At 51.0% G+C, this 18247-nt stretch overlaps 5 protein-coding genes across 5 annotated transcripts; all 5 read right to left on the bottom strand.

Annotated features, from left to right (window-relative positions):
- Window positions 1-64: 64 nt before the first annotated feature.
- XLR1 (Xylanolytic transcriptional activator xlnR) lies at window positions 65-599 on the bottom strand (the record flags this gene model as incomplete). Its single annotated transcript, XM_066122058.1, has 2 exons — window positions 65-208; window positions 270-599. 2 exons carry the CDS (start codon window positions 597-599, stop codon window positions 65-67), a joined length of 474 nt encoding a protein of 157 aa, XP_065972683.1.
- Window positions 600-645: 46 nt separating this feature from the next.
- J3458_020473 (uncharacterized protein) lies at window positions 646-2172 on the bottom strand (the record flags this gene model as incomplete). Its single annotated transcript, XM_066122057.1, has 1 exon — window positions 646-2172. One exon carries the CDS (start codon window positions 2170-2172, stop codon window positions 646-648), a length of 1527 nt encoding a protein of 508 aa, XP_065972682.1.
- Window positions 2173-8852: 6680 nt separating this feature from the next.
- On the bottom strand, window positions 8853-9455 carry J3458_020472 (uncharacterized protein; the record flags this gene model as incomplete). Its single annotated transcript, XM_066122056.1, has 1 exon — window positions 8853-9455. One exon carries the CDS (start codon window positions 9453-9455, stop codon window positions 8853-8855), a length of 603 nt encoding a protein of 200 aa, XP_065972681.1.
- A 583-nt stretch (window positions 9456-10038) lies between these two features.
- On the bottom strand, window positions 10039-11571 carry NIT4 (Nitrogen assimilation transcription factor nit-4; the record flags this gene model as incomplete). The annotated part of the gene is made up of 1 exon (XM_007814918.2): window positions 10039-11571. The coding sequence occupies one exon, from the start codon at window positions 11569-11571 to the stop codon at window positions 10039-10041; it is 1533 nt and encodes a 510-aa protein (XP_007813109.2).
- Window positions 11572-16453: 4882 nt separating this feature from the next.
- J3458_020470 (uncharacterized protein) lies at window positions 16454-18218 on the bottom strand (the record flags this gene model as incomplete). Its single annotated transcript, XM_066122055.1, has 3 exons — window positions 16454-17470; window positions 17535-18068; window positions 18180-18218. The coding sequence occupies 3 exons, from the start codon at window positions 18216-18218 to the stop codon at window positions 16454-16456; spliced, it is 1590 nt and encodes a 529-aa protein (XP_065972680.1).
- Window positions 18219-18247: the final 29 nt, after the last annotated feature.

The following is an 18247-nucleotide window of genomic DNA, read 5'->3' as shown; positions in this document are numbered from 1 at the left end:
AAAATTATAATACTCGCTTGTGTTCGCTTTTCCAACAAAACGCCAGACATGTAGAATCGTATCGTTATAGTGCCAAGCCGGTACCATCTCCCGTCCAGCGGTACAGCCCTAGTAGTTCTCGTCGTCGCTGTAGTTGTTCGCCTAGGTCTTCAGGGACGCGTCCTCGAACTAATGCTAGGGCACCTCGCATCACTCCACTGAATTTGCGCTGATCCCCATCAAAAATTAGTCGGCGAGTTTTTCCAAGTGTTTTGGAGAGTTTCATTTACCTGGTATTCTGTGCTCAACGTTACGACACACGCTTCGTGTGCCCGTACGATGGTCTCGCAGGCCCGCACTACGTTTGGCGAAGCCTCGACTTGCAACTTATCCGCTATAAGCAGCAGCAAATAAGAGCCTTGGAGGAGATAAACGCCGAAAAAGAATGGCATGAATTCCAGTCCTGGGTCGTACTCAAGAATCTGGTTGATCGCCTCTGCTGCGGCTACAGCGTGTGCGGAAGCAGTCACAAAGTCTGGGGATGAAATCCACAGGTCGTCATCGTCCAAGAGATTGATGGGATCCCATTTCCCTTCCAGTAGAATATGCAAAACATGCATAACGTGCGTGGCATATGCAAGTACGGTTCTTGTCTGGACTTCTGCTTTATTCACGTGGCTCGAAGCTGTGGTATGCACCGACTGGGCAGACGGGCTGCTGTTTAATTCGAGAGCCCTCTGCTTGAATATGTTGAGACTCTCTTCGTAGGCTCCGAGGATGCCGTTTCACTTCGGAAACCTGGTTGATCCATTCGCGTGAGGCTCTAAACGCGGGACCGAATCGTGGGTGATTTCGTGCATGGTGCAAGTCAACAATCTCTCCGAGAATAGTCATCAACGGAAGAAAGTAGCCAAAAATGCTATATCCCCTGCACCGAAACTGCGGCCCACGAAGAGTTTCTACGTTCTCAGGGAGGATCCCTAGCATGTTGGAGTCGGCCGGATAGTTCTTGAAGTCTCCAGTCTGCCAGGCTGCATCGTCCAGTGGTTGTCGAAGACCCTCACATTCTACGTCCAGCAAGAACAAAGGCCGGTTATAACAAAGAGCCAGGTGCCGGTCCACGGTATACACGAGCCACCAAATGCGTCGTCTCTCCTCCCTCTCTTCTTCCGTAATCAAGTCGGGGCTATTTCGGAGGATATCGTGCTCATTCAGCCCATTCGTTTCCATTTTGCTTTGTTCGAAGCTGGGTCGCGGTTCGCTCGGTGGCAACTCACGGCCTAGCTTCAACTCTCGGGCCATGGACCAGGCCACGTTCCACCAGCGCAGACTGGCTCCTTTATATTCACTAGCAGACACCACTGTCGCCAGGTGGATATAAGTCACAACATCGTCTATGTGGCCGGAAGATCCAAAGGAGCCAGAATCACCGTTAAGTTCAGCGTTTACGCCTATTGAACCTGGTGACGCCACGCCAAGGCCACCGAGAGAAACGGCTGCAGCGGTTTGGCCCGCATTTGAATCGGCATAAATAGACGAGCTATGAATCAATGGCTTTAATAATCCGACGGTCAAGTCTAACAATTTCTGGCAAATTTGTCCCCGGGCTGAAGGTACACTAGTAAGTAAAGGAGCCTCGCTTGTTTGGGCGACAAGCCACAGCATACTGGCCAATAACGCTGGCCGACATTTTCGTGGTCTTGAAGGGTGCAAGAAGGCTCGTTTTCGAAAAACAGATCCAATAATATAAGGCGACATTGGATGCATGCTGGCCGAAGACGACGTGAAATAGAGATCGATCAAGTCGCACGCCAGGTGTACCGGAATAATGTTGGTTATATGAGGAATTAACGGCTCTAAAACTGGAAACCGCAACCCGGACTGTCTAAAGTCGGGTTGCATCTGCGTTTGAAATTGACCTGTTGGTGAAGACATTGGCATACCCCATCCTGAGGATGTAGTTGAAGTTAGATCCGTATAGGCCCCAAGCGGACTGTTGCTGAGCCGAAAACCGGAAGAGTTGCCAAAATTCGTCGAAACTTGTCCCAAAACTCCGAATGACAGATCTGAATACCCCTGCATATTGTTCTGGTGCGGATGGCCGTATACCTGGCCGCCGCCCATAAGGTCATCGCTGCTAAGACTTTGCCGGTCGTAGCTAGTCGAAAGCCCTCCAAAACTGCTGATGCTCATTGAACGGCTATCATTAATAGTTTCCTGATCAATTTGAATCGGTGGCAGCATGTGAGACTGGCCAGAGAACTCGCTAAACTGCCCCGGGGTGGGTGCTGATTGTTCATGACGAAATTCTGGACCGATGCCATATCCCCCCCAAGGTGATTGTCATGGACTGTAGCTAGACCGCTGCTTGACATGGAGTTGCTTCTGGTGTTTTCCACAAAGCCATCAGCTTTCTCATCCGTGGCAGGAGAGTTGCTGGATTCCTTCCCGTCGGACACATCACCATTTTGATTCGCAGAGCCGGCAGCGGCTTGTGCCGCTGCTCTCTCGGCTAAGTCTTTTCTTGACGCTTTACCACGCTTCTTTTTCTCCCGCATATATTCGCATCCAAGACCAAATTCTGCGCCCAGAGCAAGAGTTAATGATAGAACGAAAATCAAAGCATACGGCTGACGCTGAAGTAGACAAGACCTACCAATACAGTGCGCACAAGGATGTTTTCCATCGCATTTTGTTCGTAGTTGATTACACTGATCACAAGCTCGGCTGATTCTCCTTCGAACAGGTCCTGAAGCTCCTGAAACCTTTCCTGTCGACCCCGATGGTTTCGCTCGGTGGGTGTGATGGCCTTGTGGGCTGATGTGTCCAGTCCCTCTCGAGTTGGAAGGGCCTACATGATGTTCAAGCTGATTTACACCGTAGTGTGATCCGTGGCTAAAGGAGCCAAACTGATCGTTTTGCCCATAAGGGCTGTGGATAGTTGAGGCGGATGTGTTGGTATAAGGAGGGTACCGGTGTAGTGGATTGGACAACATGTCTGGTTCGTCCTTTGTCGTTAGATAATCTTATTCGTCTTGTGAATCCTTGGGATCTTTCTGACAGCGCAGATGGGAAAGAGGAAAGTTTAGCGGAAGATATAATTATGGATGCCAGCAGGTTTCGTCGTCTGGAGACGAGCCAAGGGTCATTACTTGCTTTGGTGGTTCCGCGTATTCATGAGTTGGTTGATGGCCTGAGCATATGGCGGGTTGTTTAGGTGCTCAGGCTATTGTTCTCAAAACGTGATGACTCTTCAGTGTCTTTCAGGTCGTTTTGGATGCTGTTCCACGTCGACTAAGGAGTACAAAGAAGCTTTGGGTCTGCAGTAGAGCTTCAATGGGACCCTTGCCGATTCCAACAATAAATCAGAAAAACGGTGCCAGGAAATGGCTCCTTGTTGGCCAAGAGATGCCAAGTGTAAACCGGCGGAGGGGTCCGATCAAGTTGATCCACAAAGTAAACGACAACTCCTCTCTCGTGGGATGAAGATGGTTTGCAAGAAAGGACCTCCAATCGAGTGATGACTCGTCAGGTTTACATGATCAAAGGAGGAGAAGCCCTGGGACTTTCGTCAATGAGATATTCTCCCGCACCTTTCTGCCTATGGGGAACAACAAAGCCCGACTGGGGGCCCAGGAGAACGGGGGTTGAGCTCAACCTCAACTGCATAATCTACATTCTCCTCCGCCTCCATACAAGTTCCCTAAACCCCCAGCTACGTACTCCGGCCGATGTGGAGGCGTCTGGCACTGAAGAGGTTGGCCGCGTCTGCAAACCACATATAAGTAACGGCGGCGGCAACTAAATCCACTGGGCGCGACTGTGTTCGTAGTGTCCATGTTAGTGGTGCGTATGAGGCCTTGGTTGCGTGTTGCCCTTGTCGACTAAGTTCAACGCCACAAGACAATGACTGGTGGGGTTTACTAGCATTTGGAGGTTCGAACGACCCACGCATCGGATGTCCGCCTTGGATTAACCGCGTCTGATGTTGATGATAGCTGGACAAGCCCGCGGGGACATGCCCGAAGACGCCCGGAATCCCAACATTTCAAACTCGACGTCTTCAACTCCCCCACCCCACACTCTTGGAACATGCCCTGTCGTGTCAGCGCACTAAAACCGGTCTGCGCATGCATGGGGTCTGGCACCTGGTGATCGTCAGACGATGGAATGTTTGAAGAATGATATCCAGCTCGGCGGTGTCACGGCCAAAAACGCCTGGCGGAGGGGAGCAGCACATGGAGGACTGGTGGGAGGCTCGCCTCTTAGTTCTTGGTCGGCCTTATACCGGCGCTGTGCATCTTTTGGGCGACCTCGACCCCGGCCTAGAGGCCGTTATCAAGAATGGCCATGCGCGGCTCCCCCACCCACCCTACCTCCATCAGCCCCGTTGTGGTTGACCATCTTGACCCTTTACCGGCATTGCAGACACCAGGTCTCAGCTGTATGGCAGGGAAAACCGGGGTGCAGCGACGTCAGGCCAGCAAGCCCCTGGTTCGGTGGTAACGCCACGGAGAATGCGTTGTTCGGTGGTGCGGGTGGTCCGTAACGGGCGAAACGTTGGAAGTGAGCAGAGGCCGAAATAGCGGTCCCCTAGCTTCTTCAGCGGAGCTCGCTGAGAAGTTTCTTCATTCATTCACAGAATTCTCTACCAGCTGTGGCGCTTCGCTGTGGCAATATGCTTCTCCAGCGTTCTCGAAATGAGGTTTATTAGAGCAAACCCACGGTGATTGCCGCACCGGCACAAGAAGCGCAAGAGCGATGGACCGTAGATCCTGACAAGAAAAAAAGGAGACTGGCGATTGATAGCAGGACTGAATGAGTATGTACAATGTTAGCCTGGCTGCCGGGGCCTGGCAAGCCAGGGTTGGAGACAATGATGGGTGATCTCGACAAGAGATGGATGAGGGGACACATGCGACGAAAATGAAATGCCACGACGAGGATGGGAGCCTTGGACATGCCCCGAGCCGAGGTCTTCGGGCGCCAGGATATCTTGGTACCCCAGAAGATCTGAAGACTGGCAAGGAGGGACAATGGGGTCCAGGGGCAGGCTCCCTTCCCGTCGCTCCATCTTGGCCCGCGTTGAGCAATTGTATACTAGATGGAGCGGTTCTGTGAAAGACGAATACTGACGCCGTGCTATTACTGTTAGATGAGCTTGTTGTTGGCAAGGTGCGTTCTCCAGAAGAGGCTCCTTCCTCCGTCACCCCGAAGGTGATGCCGCACCATGTCAGGGAAGGAGCAGGACTGAAGTGACAGGACAAGGCCGGAGGCAGGAGGCAGGAAGGAGTGCAGGGAGCTTTAAATGGCAAGGCAGGGCACAAAGGGCCAACGCAGCCACCACAGATTGACTGAGAATATGATGTGTATAATATGATAGCTAGTGGTTCATGGGCTTGTCAGCAACATTGAACTTGCACAGCCTCTGCCGAGACGGTGCGGGCATTGCAGACACCAACAAAGCGGCATTGATGACAAGACACAGCAGATCAGGGTGCCACCGCAAAATCCACATTCCCTAACCCATGCCACGCGATTATTGAGTGGCGTTCTCCTGGTCTTTCCAAAATGAAGCTAATTTTGCCCCCCTTATTCATTATTCAAGCCATGTCGGTGATGTTTACCGTTTTGCGGCACTTTTGGTTCTCCGTGACTGGAGTTGTCGACGGGGCCGCGTTTGAAACGAGTGATGTTGAACGAGGTTGACGTAAGTCCAAGACATTCCCCCTTGCATGTATGGAATAGCTCCGGCCAATGTTTAGTAGTAGCGTGGTTGGGAACTAACCTTCTTTCTTTGATCCAGCTCTGTCCGCCACGAACCAGGACAAAGAAAAAGCATGACGGATTGCGTACGAAGCGCCCCAAAACCTCGCTCAAACTGGCCATATAAATATCTCAAACATGTGGAATCGCTCGAGGGCATGGTTTTCCCCACTTGCCGTTCGCTGCGAACCACACAAGGTCCGCTGCATCTGAGCAGGCGTCTCTAACTGCTCCGTGCAACGACTGACGCGGCAGTTGTGCATCGTCAAGTCCTCGGCCCTGGGAGCTGTACCAAAATCGTTGGCTGCTGCTATGAGCCATGCCCAGCCCGCCACCCCGGGGCCTGGTCGCGTCCTCCCCAGGAAGAGGGTCAGCGTACAAAATGTCTCGAGGCCATATTGCATCAAACCTGATCCTCTCCCTGGGACTTCAGTGATGAACACCGACCGCGGGTGATGCTTTAGGCCATTGCACGCACGAGATCTGCAGTTCGGCAAGATTCGTATGCTCACGACTCACTCGTTCTTTTGCCTCACTTCGCACTTTCGGTCCATATCTCCATCACCTCTGGCATGGCGCTGCCACAAACTCGCTCCCAAGTCTTGTGCAAAGCTCTTGAAACATTCAACATTCTCAGTGTGCTATCAAATCGAATTATTCCATAACTGAACGGGATGCCATTGTCTGTAACACACAATGCGACGTTTGTGCTCCCCCAGAGTGTCTCGGTTTCAGCCTTGGCTACAAGGTAAATCGTCCAGAATACATATCTTTGACCCGCGACCAGCCCTTGCCACGTGGACTAGCCGCTCAGTCACGGATTCCCATACAGGAATCCAAACTGGTAGCCCACTTCTAGCTGATATAGAGACCCTGCTGCTCGTGTCTCACACACCAATGTTCGACAATATCGATCGATGACCGGAGCTGCCAACTCATAAGCGAGGTGTTAGGAATGGAATCGCTGAACGCTATAGACACCCATATTGCCCGAAAGAGGTATGACACGGCGCCGCACCTCACTTTGGGGGTATCCATTCATAAGGAAGTAGATAAGGATGCATTTCCGACCACAGGAGATTGCTAGGTTACGAAACAGGTGAAGTCGTTTCTGGACAAAGCAGGTGGCGGCAAATTGAGCCGCCCCCTGCCCATTGCAATAGCAGCCATAAACACGAAAGCAATCGCAACGAAAGAAACTGTTTGCAAATCACCCTGGCAGAGTCTCAAGGACGAGGAAATAGAGCTTTGAACAGTTATTGCTCACCGTGAAGACGACATCACTCCTACTCGCCGCGAGTACTCCGCCAAGAAGCTTTCCGATCAAGTGTGCTACTTACGACCTACGGGGCTAGTCACCATACTCTTTTCTTACAGCGTTTGTGCTTCAAGCACTCCAGCCGCTCTTGACAACACGTTGATTCAAGGCCTCGCCCACGTCCGAATGGATTGCGTGGAAGAAACCCCGTCAAAGGTAGTAGCAGATGCCACACTGAATAAAAAATGAAGATAGTCAGGCTCCTATCAATTTGCCCCACTGCGACGCAAAGTGCCGGTTAAGATGGCAGGCTTACGCTGCACCCTTGAGAGATTGTAATTACTTGCCCAAATTACCTGCAGATCACGGTGACCTCCTAGCCCAAATCGAGCCAGGGCAGCCTTTAAGAAAGCTTTCGCGGCGGCATCGCCACCCTTGGTGCTAAAGCAAATATCAAATATCTATACGTGACCGCCTTGCCTTGTCAGGGACAACCTGATTAATATCAGGATGAACACCAATGGGGCTATATTTGCGTTTAGCCTTCTTTCAGAATTATGCCTTGCTGTCCTTGGACTTATGGGGGTGCTGTGGCAGCTGCTTGTTCAGAATCTGACTCGCGATATACACACTATAAAGATGTTATTTCATTTGATGATTATATTGAAAGCGCGTACTTGCCTAAAGTAGTATATTATACAGACTATTTTCTCTCGGCGATAATCCAACGCTTGAAAATGCGAGGACGGGATAGGCAGAGCCAGTTGGTTCATCATGCCGCAGTAGCCCGTGGCAGAATACTTCTTTTAATGGTAACAACAAATATGCTGACCCTAGAGTCTTCCGGGCACAGAGAGAGAGCTGAGAGACTCTTGATCGAAGCCTTCGAAAGATGCAGTAGACATTCATTCGCTAACGGGGATTAGTCCATCGAGGCTTGAGAACCCCTGTTTTTGCTTGGATCAAGATGAAAGTGTCCCTTCGTGCGGCAAGTGCAAAGCAGGTAAATATTTCTACAAGGTTGTATCACGTGGATCTTTCAACACCCGAGGTCTGTTGGCGTTTGGGAACAAGGGATATTGTTGATTGTCCATCTTCCGTGATTGCGCATGTTTAAATACAATTTGGTCTACTTCCTTTACATTTGGTAACTACAATACCCTTTCATCCTTGCGAGATCTTGATGATCATTAACAACAAAGAGGAAGCCGCTCGAGGTGGGTACTGCTATGCAAGGAAAATCATGGAAACTCAAGACTTCATCCCATCCTGTCTTTTATGTTGCCGTCCAAATAGTCATAAAGCCATGATTCGTCAAATCATTTCGCCTCCAGTACTGGGTGCTTGCTTGGCCATTACGCCTTCTCTTGCTGCATTCAAAGAACAAAGCTTTCCACACCCATGCTCACAGAACTGTCATCCTGAGATCATTGTTAGACGATAGAAGATCAGTTGCCAGCTAGCACTTTGCCCGCCATTTAAACGCCGTTTTGCACGTTCCAAGCCGATCCCACCAAAGAGTACCTTGAACAGATATTTCTAAAATCGTGACAATGTATCCTGAAAAATGCGTATACTCGAAACTGAAAGGGCGAGGGAGGAGGGTGAAGAGGGTGAGGTGAGAGAAACAAGGTACCCGAAAAACACCGTAAATGCAATGCATGAAACAAATAGGAACCTAAGCTTTAGACAGCAAGAGGTACAAAATAATTCGCAATAAAAAAATTTTTTCCCCAACGATATGTACTAAAAAGGACGACCAATTATGGCGGCCGGAAAGTCGCGAGAATCGTTCTTCGACTCATCTCATGATCACTAGTTGTCTTCAGTTAGAATTTCTACGTAGCGTTCAGTCCAAACCAGGGAGCCAGCTACTTCCATTTAATGATGCGTTGAGATTTTCGAACGTCAGTTGTACCTGCTCGTCGTGGTATCCTGCAGCAGGTTGATTGAATCCGTTGTTTCGGTCCTGGTTGAACATGAAAATTCCGTTTGGTGGAATGCCGACATCAACCCCCCAACTTTCAAAGCTCTGCTGCCATCTGGCTCCATCATTGAGCATCCAGTCCTGACCGTTAGGAGGTTCATTGCCAGCTAATCCAGCCATGCGCCGAGGTCCTACATGGTGACTGTTTTGGGGTTCTGGTACCTGATGGTCAATTGGAAAAAATGGTGACCCAAAAACCGATGGCGATTCAGTAGTAGGATTTCCATCTCCGAGCCACCGCTCCATCACATTACTTCTGTAACCAAGAGACATGCCCTCTGGTTGCGCAGTTTGCTCCCGATGAGACGGTCGATCTGGTACTCCTTCCACTATTTGAGGTGGCTGCAGCATGGACATGCCGTCACCGATATACCCGGAGCCGACACCGGGAGTTATTTGTGCCTTACTGAACTGTCCTAACGGGCTTTGCTCTTCTGATGACTTTGACATTGCATCATCCGACATCACGCCCTAATGTGCCGTGGCTCGATGCCGGAGAAGGCACGTCCGATGTGCTGTAGTATCCATACTTCTCATCAGGCCCTCTTAAGGACAAATGCAGCATCCTCTGGTAATTCGCACTCCCCATTTCCTCGCAAGAACGCTTAGAATAGTCAAAGTGCGACGTGCGCACAGCCAGTCATCAGCTATCTCTTCCAGCTGCTTGACGCCGTGTATGATATCTCGCCTGGCGGTCTTCTCTGGGAGGTTCAGCAGGTGAATGATGCACGCACTATGAACCATGTATACCGCAATGTTGCAAATCTGCCGCAGGCCGTACATCTTCTTGTACAGTCTCATCAGCTTCGAAATTCGCCCCGGCATTCGCCGTACATATTCTTCGTGGAGAAACATGAGCTGGGAGGGGCGATGCTGACGGGGTATACTTGAGGAACGGGCGGAATAAGTGAATATACTGCAGGTGGAAGAACATGCTGAGAGCACATCTCAGTTAGCTTTTGGAACTTGTTTTATGATCCAGTGATAGAAGGAGAAGCAGGAGCGGGCACGAGTAGCAAAAAGACCAGACAATGTGGTGGATAGCAACCTACTGCATGAGGATGACATTGGGAAGCTGGCCATCAGCTGGCTCAAATTCCTTGGGCAACACCTTGCGCCAATGTTCTAGACGTTGATGGATTTCGCTCAGCTTCTTGAGCTCAGCGGACTTGCCACGAGACCGCCTGATGTGATTGGGGTGGTAATAGAAGACCATGAGGTCGCTGCTAATCTCGCAAAGGCCGGTGAGTTGCAACGCCGCTGACCGTGTTCTTGACGGCTGTTCAAACGATTTGTCGAGGCCCTTGTCCGATAATGGGGACCACATGGACAAGTCTTCGTCATTGTCAATGTCGAACTTTGTGACGTTGCATGTGGTCTTGACAAGCTGAGGCAGCCTCCCCATGTAATTGGACCAGCACTTGTCAAAAACAAAGCAACCCCAATATGTGATCTTTCTGGCATCAATTTCTTCTTCAGACATGTGCTCTCTGTCAGAGCCCGTGACTTCGAGATTTAGGCCAATATCTTGAGCCATACGGAAGCTCATTCCACTGTAGACCCATCCCTTGGCCTCCCTGCCACAGCCAGCCTCTCTCACAGACATGAGTGCTAATGCCTGAACTGTGACGAGGCGAGGTCTGGCAAATTCGTCATTTTCCAAGATAAGACGCTTGGCTTCAGCAAAGAAATGGTCACCCTTAGTTCTAGCGTCGCCCGGTATCACAAACGCCCCGGCAACATCAGTGAAGTGACAACCAAGCGCAAGCATAGCGTTGACCAAGAGAGGCGAGCAGTATGCCGTACAATTCCGGGAAGCCACATTTGCCTGACCTGTTGTGAAGTCCCTGATGAAGAGCTTCTTAGATAGAGTGGTGAAATATGAGTAGTGATAATTGAAGTACATTCTCATCAAGTGCGCGATGAGGTTAGAGTCACTGGTGACTCGCGTCCATGAAGTAATGGGGTCGTCACTAGTGAGTTGTTGCCCGGGTTCGAGATCTGATTCAACAGCATCATTTTGAGACTCTCCCAGGTGAAGAAGGTGAGAAGTGCCACCAATGAAGCGTACGGACCCGTTCTCAAATCGAAGCTCACCCATTTTGCGGGCCAGTTCCTCCTCACCCTTGACAGCTGACAAATCGACACTATCCTCGTCCACTTCGTCAGGTCCGTTCGCTCCGCTATCCGAATCTTGGTTGACAATTGTCTGGGCCAGAGAATCTAGGTCATCGCAAGAGCGAATTCTGTCGACGACTGAGGCAACGTCGTCTTCCGAGGCATTGAGAATAGCTTCAACAAGAACCTGCAAAGTGGCACTGCGTGCCTTCATTGCGTCTACCTTCTCGCGATAGACGCCCTTGCGGCGGTGGTCCGAGTTCGGGTCATAAATGCATTCGGTGCCATACACGCTCGCGCAAGCGGCGCAGCTGGGTAAGGCACCGTCACACTTCGATTTGCGTTTGCGGCAAGCAACGCATGCTGTGCTAATGCATCGTCGTTTCTGACTTGACGAGGCGGCTCGTCTGCGTGACCTCCTCTTGGCGGCAGCGACAGAGGTAGCATTAGTGTTACTGTTCATTGCTATTGCTGCATGGGCCGATCCATCCGAGGGCGAATTAAGATCATTTTGTTGTCCAGAGTGGACACTTGTTCGGGGTGTGTTACCGGTCATGCTAGGTCAATTTCACTCCAGCCCGACACACAGAGTCCGGCCTAGTGCAGCAGTTGTCAAAAAGTCGTGGGCCGTGAGCGGCACCTCCACAGTGGTGATGTGTGAGAGAGCGAGAGCTGACGGTGAGACGGAAAAGATTGAAAGAGGCACAAGATGTCGACTAGTGGTCCACACAGGGTCGCAGAACGGGTGTGGGTAAGACCAGAGAGCTTGCATCAGATCTTGTCGGCAGCAAACAATGATGTGCCTTTTTTTGGGCCGAGCTATATCGAATTATCTCGCCAAGAAAAAAAAAAGGTAGGTTGCTTGTGATGGGGATACGGTGGGATGCGGGTGGATTGCGTTAAGTAAGAAGGGATTGTAGAGAAAGAGTCGACGAGGTCGAGACAGACTTCGAGGCGCTGATAGGGTGGAGGGTCTGGATTCCGCGTCAAAGGTCAAATGGTGTGAAGAAACGGGCCAACACGCTTGCCGCTATTGCGTGCGCATAGTGCTGGATTGAGAGAGACAGCAAGGGACCGGTAAGACCGTGGCGTACGCCCCTAGTCGCCGACGAGCTGGGGAAGTGTGTACGGAGTATCGGCTCTAGAGGGCTCAAGCCTGACTTGTGGCAGAGCGGCCGCCTCGTCTGTGGCCCGACGCCAGCCCATAAGATGACATAGAGCAAGTGCCGACTTCAGACTGCCGAGAAGAGAGGGAGCGAAGGCGGATAACACTGGTGAGGCTATCGAGCACGAAACATGTCTGGTGTGCACTTGGTGTGTATGTGTTAACAATCGAGTGGCGAAGTGAGGGGGGGAGGATTCAATGAAGAGGGAGAAATAGTGTCGAGGGAGATAAAAGATACAAGACTTGTTCGTGATGGAGGGGATAAGGGCTCGAGAGTAAACCGAAGACAACGATAGATCAGCAAAGCCAAATGGGGATGCAGACGCTTGGAAATTCGGCTGTTATGGTTCAAACAGTCCCAAACAGTCCAAGTACGAGGTAACCGGACTCCCCGTGTTTAAGTATTGTACAGGTGGTGAAGTAGCAATTCAACTAAGATGGAAGGGGCCCTCGGGACCATTTTGCATTGAGCAGGGCGCATTGCACATTACACATCGGCTCGTAGTTGCATGCGCTAGGGAGGTAGCGGGTACAGCTGGGGAGCCGGGCAAACAAACGCCCTATTACTAAGAGTTAGGTACCTGGGTACCTGGGACCCGTCGATGCTACTGGCATCGCCAGGAAGACCCTGTGACGCGACGGGCCCTTGAAGGCAAGAACGGTCACATGTGCAAGCAATTAATAAATACTAGTACGGAGTACAAGGCAGGCATTATGTGTACGAGTAGCAAGAGTACTTGAGTATCCAACATTGCAGGCGACCCGGACATCAAGTTACCAGTTGACTGTTTGACCAGTCCAACATGGCCGTGTCCAAGTGTCAATCGCCAACACCTCAAATGCTACTTTACTGATGCGAACTGCTCCCAGTCACGGCATTTCTGCTCATCGCTGCGGTCCGGGCTCGCGCACGCCAGCCTCGAATGCAACTCCGTATCTCTTCACAAGCTCGCACTATGGCTCCAGAGTGGAGACGAGACTTCCAGCACCGCGCTAGTCACTCGAGTCCTGGCTTCTAACAGACGACAGGAGCCTTCAAGTGTGGCCGCCTGCGACGGCGTCGATGATGATGGCCCAACGGCGAGTAACAAGAATGCTGTGTCTCGCCACTGGGAGAGACCGACAACAGAACCTCATCCCACGACCGTGACGGGACTACCCTGTCTGAGAATAGCTGATATCATTTGTATACTGGTTCAAAGACGTGTTATGATTCTGCTATTGCCATTTGGTAGTGGGGAATTCATTATGTTGGCCATGACGGCATTCAGTAAGTCCGAATAGTTATGGGCAAGGTGCCTGTGGTGTCACTGGTGTGTTTCTTCATTACTGCTACTATCCTCAGACAAACCGACAAGTATAACGGCTTCCAACGAATTGACACAACCCTGGCATAGCTGATGCCAAACAGTGCCGCCGCCATCATGAAGCGAAGCGACTCAGCCCGCAGGTCGCAGCAACCGTCCGCCAGAAGATGCACACTCCCGCAAAACCCTTGCATCATCCCCTGCTACATGTTTATTTTGCTGGATCGATCTCAGTGCTAAATTCATGATATCGGCCCCAGCTGCTTGTATATGGGCTTGATTACACGCATGCCAGCAGGAAGGGGCGGGTAATAGTTTCTTACAACCAAACCCCTTACACCGCGACCAGCCACCGCCAGGCTTTCGATTGCAATGTGTTGTGTAATCACGACCCTCCACGGGCTTGTAAGTCTCGAGTCTTCTCCCGCTTTAGGTAGGTAGCACTCTAGGTGTAGCTTGTCGGCGGACACTAATAAGGCTGGTTTTAGGATTGGGAGTCGGTGCATCGCTCGGATGTGCTCCCAACGTTGTCAGGTGAGTCGCAACTGGTTTGCGAGCCAGCACGCTGACACCCTCATTACGGTGGTGGCGGCACCTACAGAGTGGCTTTTCGGCAGTATGTTTATGTTACCAAGTTGTCTGGCTAACAGGAAGCGGCCGGGCCACTCTGCTGGCTTGCCATCTGGCTGCCATCATTTAGTGGCATCTTGGTTCAGGAGGAAGAAACATCACCGCGGTGCGTCACATGCCGGAGGCTGTTGAGTGGCATTGTGTTATTCAGGGCCATGTTTCGGCTCCAATCCGGGAGGCAAGGCAATCTCATATGCTAGGTAATTATTTCCTGGTGTCGTCGCTGACTTGGTGGTGTCTCATGTAAAGACCAATGTACAACCTCTGTCGACAATTGTACGGTGCGGTAGATGAGTCCTAGGTTTGCTAACAGCTGTTAAGATTGGGGTATTTGTCCTTGGAACCGGCTGGCCGTCGCCTCCAGGCCAGGACTTCCATGGGCAGCATGCCTGAGCTGTGCTCCGCGAGACACGGGGAACGATGAGCCGCAATAACTTGTATGCGTCCTGGCCTGTTCCCAACACCGTCCTTCTTTGCCGTCCCTCGTACGGCTATGTCGGCTTCCAGGCCAAGATACCAGAGCACACGATGCTACCGCGTCTACAGCACGGGGTAAAACAGAGCCAACAGGAATACTTGGTCAGGACACAGCATCGTTTCTGCAACAATTGCAGTAGAAAAGCGTGTCTCTCTCTCCAATAGGCGACGTTCCGGAAAGCCATTACTGTACAATGCCCTCCATGAAGCCTTGTGGCGTAACAATACCAGCGGCCTTGTCTCCCCCTCGCTCGTTCACCTCTCCAAACCACAGCATCATCGTCGATCGCTCTTTCACTTTGAACGCAATTCCAAGGCTGTACAATTACGCAGTGTCTGGGTGGCGAAGCCACTTTACTTCTAACGCAAAGATCTGATGGTCTCTACGTCTGCCGCGAAGTATTATATGTCCGCTCCCCTTCTTGGGAACTTTAGTTCCCCCGAGATCGAATATTATGAAGACCACAAATTCTGTTTTCGTGATCAAAGGGTCCAATCATATTGGTGGCGCGACCCGCAATGGTTAATCGGCCACAGTCCCCACAGATGGGTGGCAATTGACATTGCAGCCGAGTCGATTGGGTTTTACGTTGATTCAACAGAGGATCGGGTGGCTTGACGTGTTGTTGATTGGCTGGTCACGCATGTCCTGCTTGCACAGCCATGCCAGCCACTGAATGTTGAGAGGTTCAATGTTTTTGTCTACTCCGTAGTCGACTCGACACTGTGTCTCGGTACCTTATTGGTTTGACTACATAGCGACTACGTTCGTGTCTAGTAGTAAGGTGTCCTTGCAAAGTACCAAGCAGAATCGCGCCTTGATACCGGGCCGGGTTCTCTAGATGTGGCAGATGGGAAGACACCAAACCGCTTCATTGAATGTGCGTATTCTGTCCTTTGAAAAGAATCCTTGCAGACGTTGTTAATCTAATGGTACGAGTCAGGTTCTCAATGCCGATTCCTTCCAGAACATTATCCCAGACGCAAAAAACTGGGGAATCTGTTATGGAGCCATACATATTAAGACACTGAGTGATGCTAGATTACATATGATAACTACTAGTAATGTCAAATGAATACCATTTGCAAATCATGCATTGGCAGCCGCCCTTGGTTTTATAGCACCAACAAGAGTTATTTATATAGGTGGGCAGCGAGGATATTACGGTGTCGTACCAAGCTCTACCCAGAATAGGTGCCCAAGATGCCAATTCGCGACAAGGAGAGGGAAAAAAAATACTCAGTACCACGTCGATTATGGTTTCATCTCCTTGTTTGCGTCATCTGTCAATTTTTATGGTTGATGGCGAGAATGCCGCCGTAAGCGCAGAGTGAGACATGGCCTGCAGCGCTCGTAAGTTATCACAAATCAGCACACCATGGCCCAGGTATGATATCCATCTCAGCGTACGGCAGCGTAAATCTAATACAGTTACTCTGATTGATGTATTATACAAGGATCGGTCGAAAACGCTTGGCCCATCTCTGTCCACGGAGTTGACACCGTCGCGTCCATTCACCTGTCTTCCAACATGCACACAGACAAAGAATAGCTCACAGCATCCCATACCGTAAAATACAAGCGCACCTGAACCAGCCACCATTTTAGTGTACAACTATGTAATATTCCCGAGTGCCGACCACTCAAGCTCCCTTCCTCCGCTTCGCTTCGGTAGTACCACTTCTGCATGTCTAGGTCCAGTGCCAGAACCGTGCCGTTCTACCATGTCTGTTTCACAACGCAGCACACGGCATGTTCAGCCGTGTTAGCCACGCTCCAGGTACCAGTTGTGCGTCAATTGATTCGTCAGATAGCTGAATGGCGTGGGAACCTCGGCCATGCCTTTTCTTGCCACGGGGTGACGGAGATACACGGCGGCACAAATGTTCGGATTGACTTCGAGATAGCGGGGGATGAATGCAAACGCAGACATGAAGGGTCGTGGTCGCCATGGTGTAGCGTACGGTTTGCTGTCGTCAATGGGGTTCTCTTCGTCGTACTGGAGAAGTCGGGCAAGTTTTCGCATTTCTTCACGGGAGAGCTGAGATTCGCCCATGATGCGAACGGCTTTCTCTTTCTGCTCTTCAGTGAGACCATCGAGACCCTTATCAATTTGGCGCTGTCGGTTGTGCTCGGTTTGCTGGCCAGAGGCTTCGGTGGTGGGCGTCTCAGCCGTTGCGTCGGGCGATACGGGAGCAATGGTGAGCTTTTCAAAGCTTTCACGCATGAGTTCGTGGCTCTTCATTTGCAGCTGGAGCTCCTCAATGAGCTCCTGCACGTCCAGGGCACTATCTTCGGGGTGCGATAGGAAGCGCTTGGCATCGGCTCGGAATAAGCGCAGTTGTTTCTTTTCCTTGGCAGAGAGGTCCTTGGGGTTGTTCTTGAGAATCTTCTTGACATCTTTCAGGAGAAACTTCAGAGCTCGATTATTGAGCTTCCAAGTCTCCTCAGGGCTAAGGGACTCGAGTCCTGGTCCAGAGATTGTTTCCCCCGCATTCTCAGGCTGCTCCTCAACCGTCTCCTCCGCTGGCACGGCCTCAGCATCAGGCTTCTCCGCTTCGGCCGTGGCTTCCCTTGTTGAAGCAACCGTACGAGCATTGGCGGCAGCCTTGTCGACAGCTGCTTGGTAAAATGCATCGGCTTTCTTTTTTCTCGAATCCAGGTTCTCTGCTAGTCTCTTGTTTCCTTGCGTAGCCTTTTGCTGTCCAGTGCCGTACATGACCTTGTCAATGTCTACTTGGAAGATGTCGCCTGGGTTTAGCTGATATGATGGATGGACCATCTGGAAGTACGTTAGCGTCCCGGACTTCTACCGAATTGTGCCAAGTGGAATGCAATCTTCTTACTTTCTTGCCATTGACCTTGACAGCGCCATGAATGACGAATTGGCGGGCCTGGCGCACGCTGCTAGCAAACAACGCTCGGAAGACTGCGGTATCCAATCTTCGCTCCAACGGCGCAAATGTCATCTGCATGTAGGGCGTCATGCTTGTGAACTGGTCAGATAGAAATTTGTTCACATCCCCAAACGGAGGAGGTCTCCGCCTTGATCGCTCGTATGTGCTTGGCTTAGGGACCCTAGAAAACGACTCTGCTGTGACATTGGACGTGGTGAGGCCGGAACCGCGACCGGCAGCTTGTTCAGAGCCATCATGAGCAGCTAAATACTCCGGCGGCAAGTCTACGGCTGAAAGAAGTCGGCGAGAGAAAAGGCGCACCCATTTCTTCTCGGGAATATGCTCGCCGTGGTAGGCTCGGGTTTTCGATTTGGCTGACCACTTCTGCTGGAAGAAAGTCGGGGTGCCTCGAATTTGGGGTTCACGCCCGGCATTTCGGTATAGGTTATACAAGTTGTATTTGTTCCATGACTGACGCAGTTTCTAGCAGGCAACATTCTGTTAGCCATCACGGTCTGATCGGGAAGTACACTTCACACAATGTTGCTCGGTCAAGCGCAAAGGGTCGAATAATTGCATCGGAAAAATCCTTACCGGTCGACTAAGACTGTAGAATCTGTATGGTTTGCGCATATTCACCGATGCAGCCCTGTTGATGATGG

This window comes from Metarhizium acridum (assembly GCF_019434415.1).
Source record: "Metarhizium acridum strain ARSEF 324 chromosome Unknown scaffold_574, whole genome shotgun sequence".
Taxonomy (NCBI): Eukaryota; Fungi; Ascomycota; class Sordariomycetes; order Hypocreales; family Clavicipitaceae; genus Metarhizium; species Metarhizium acridum.
This window is presented reverse-complemented; position numbering and strand designations above follow the sequence as displayed.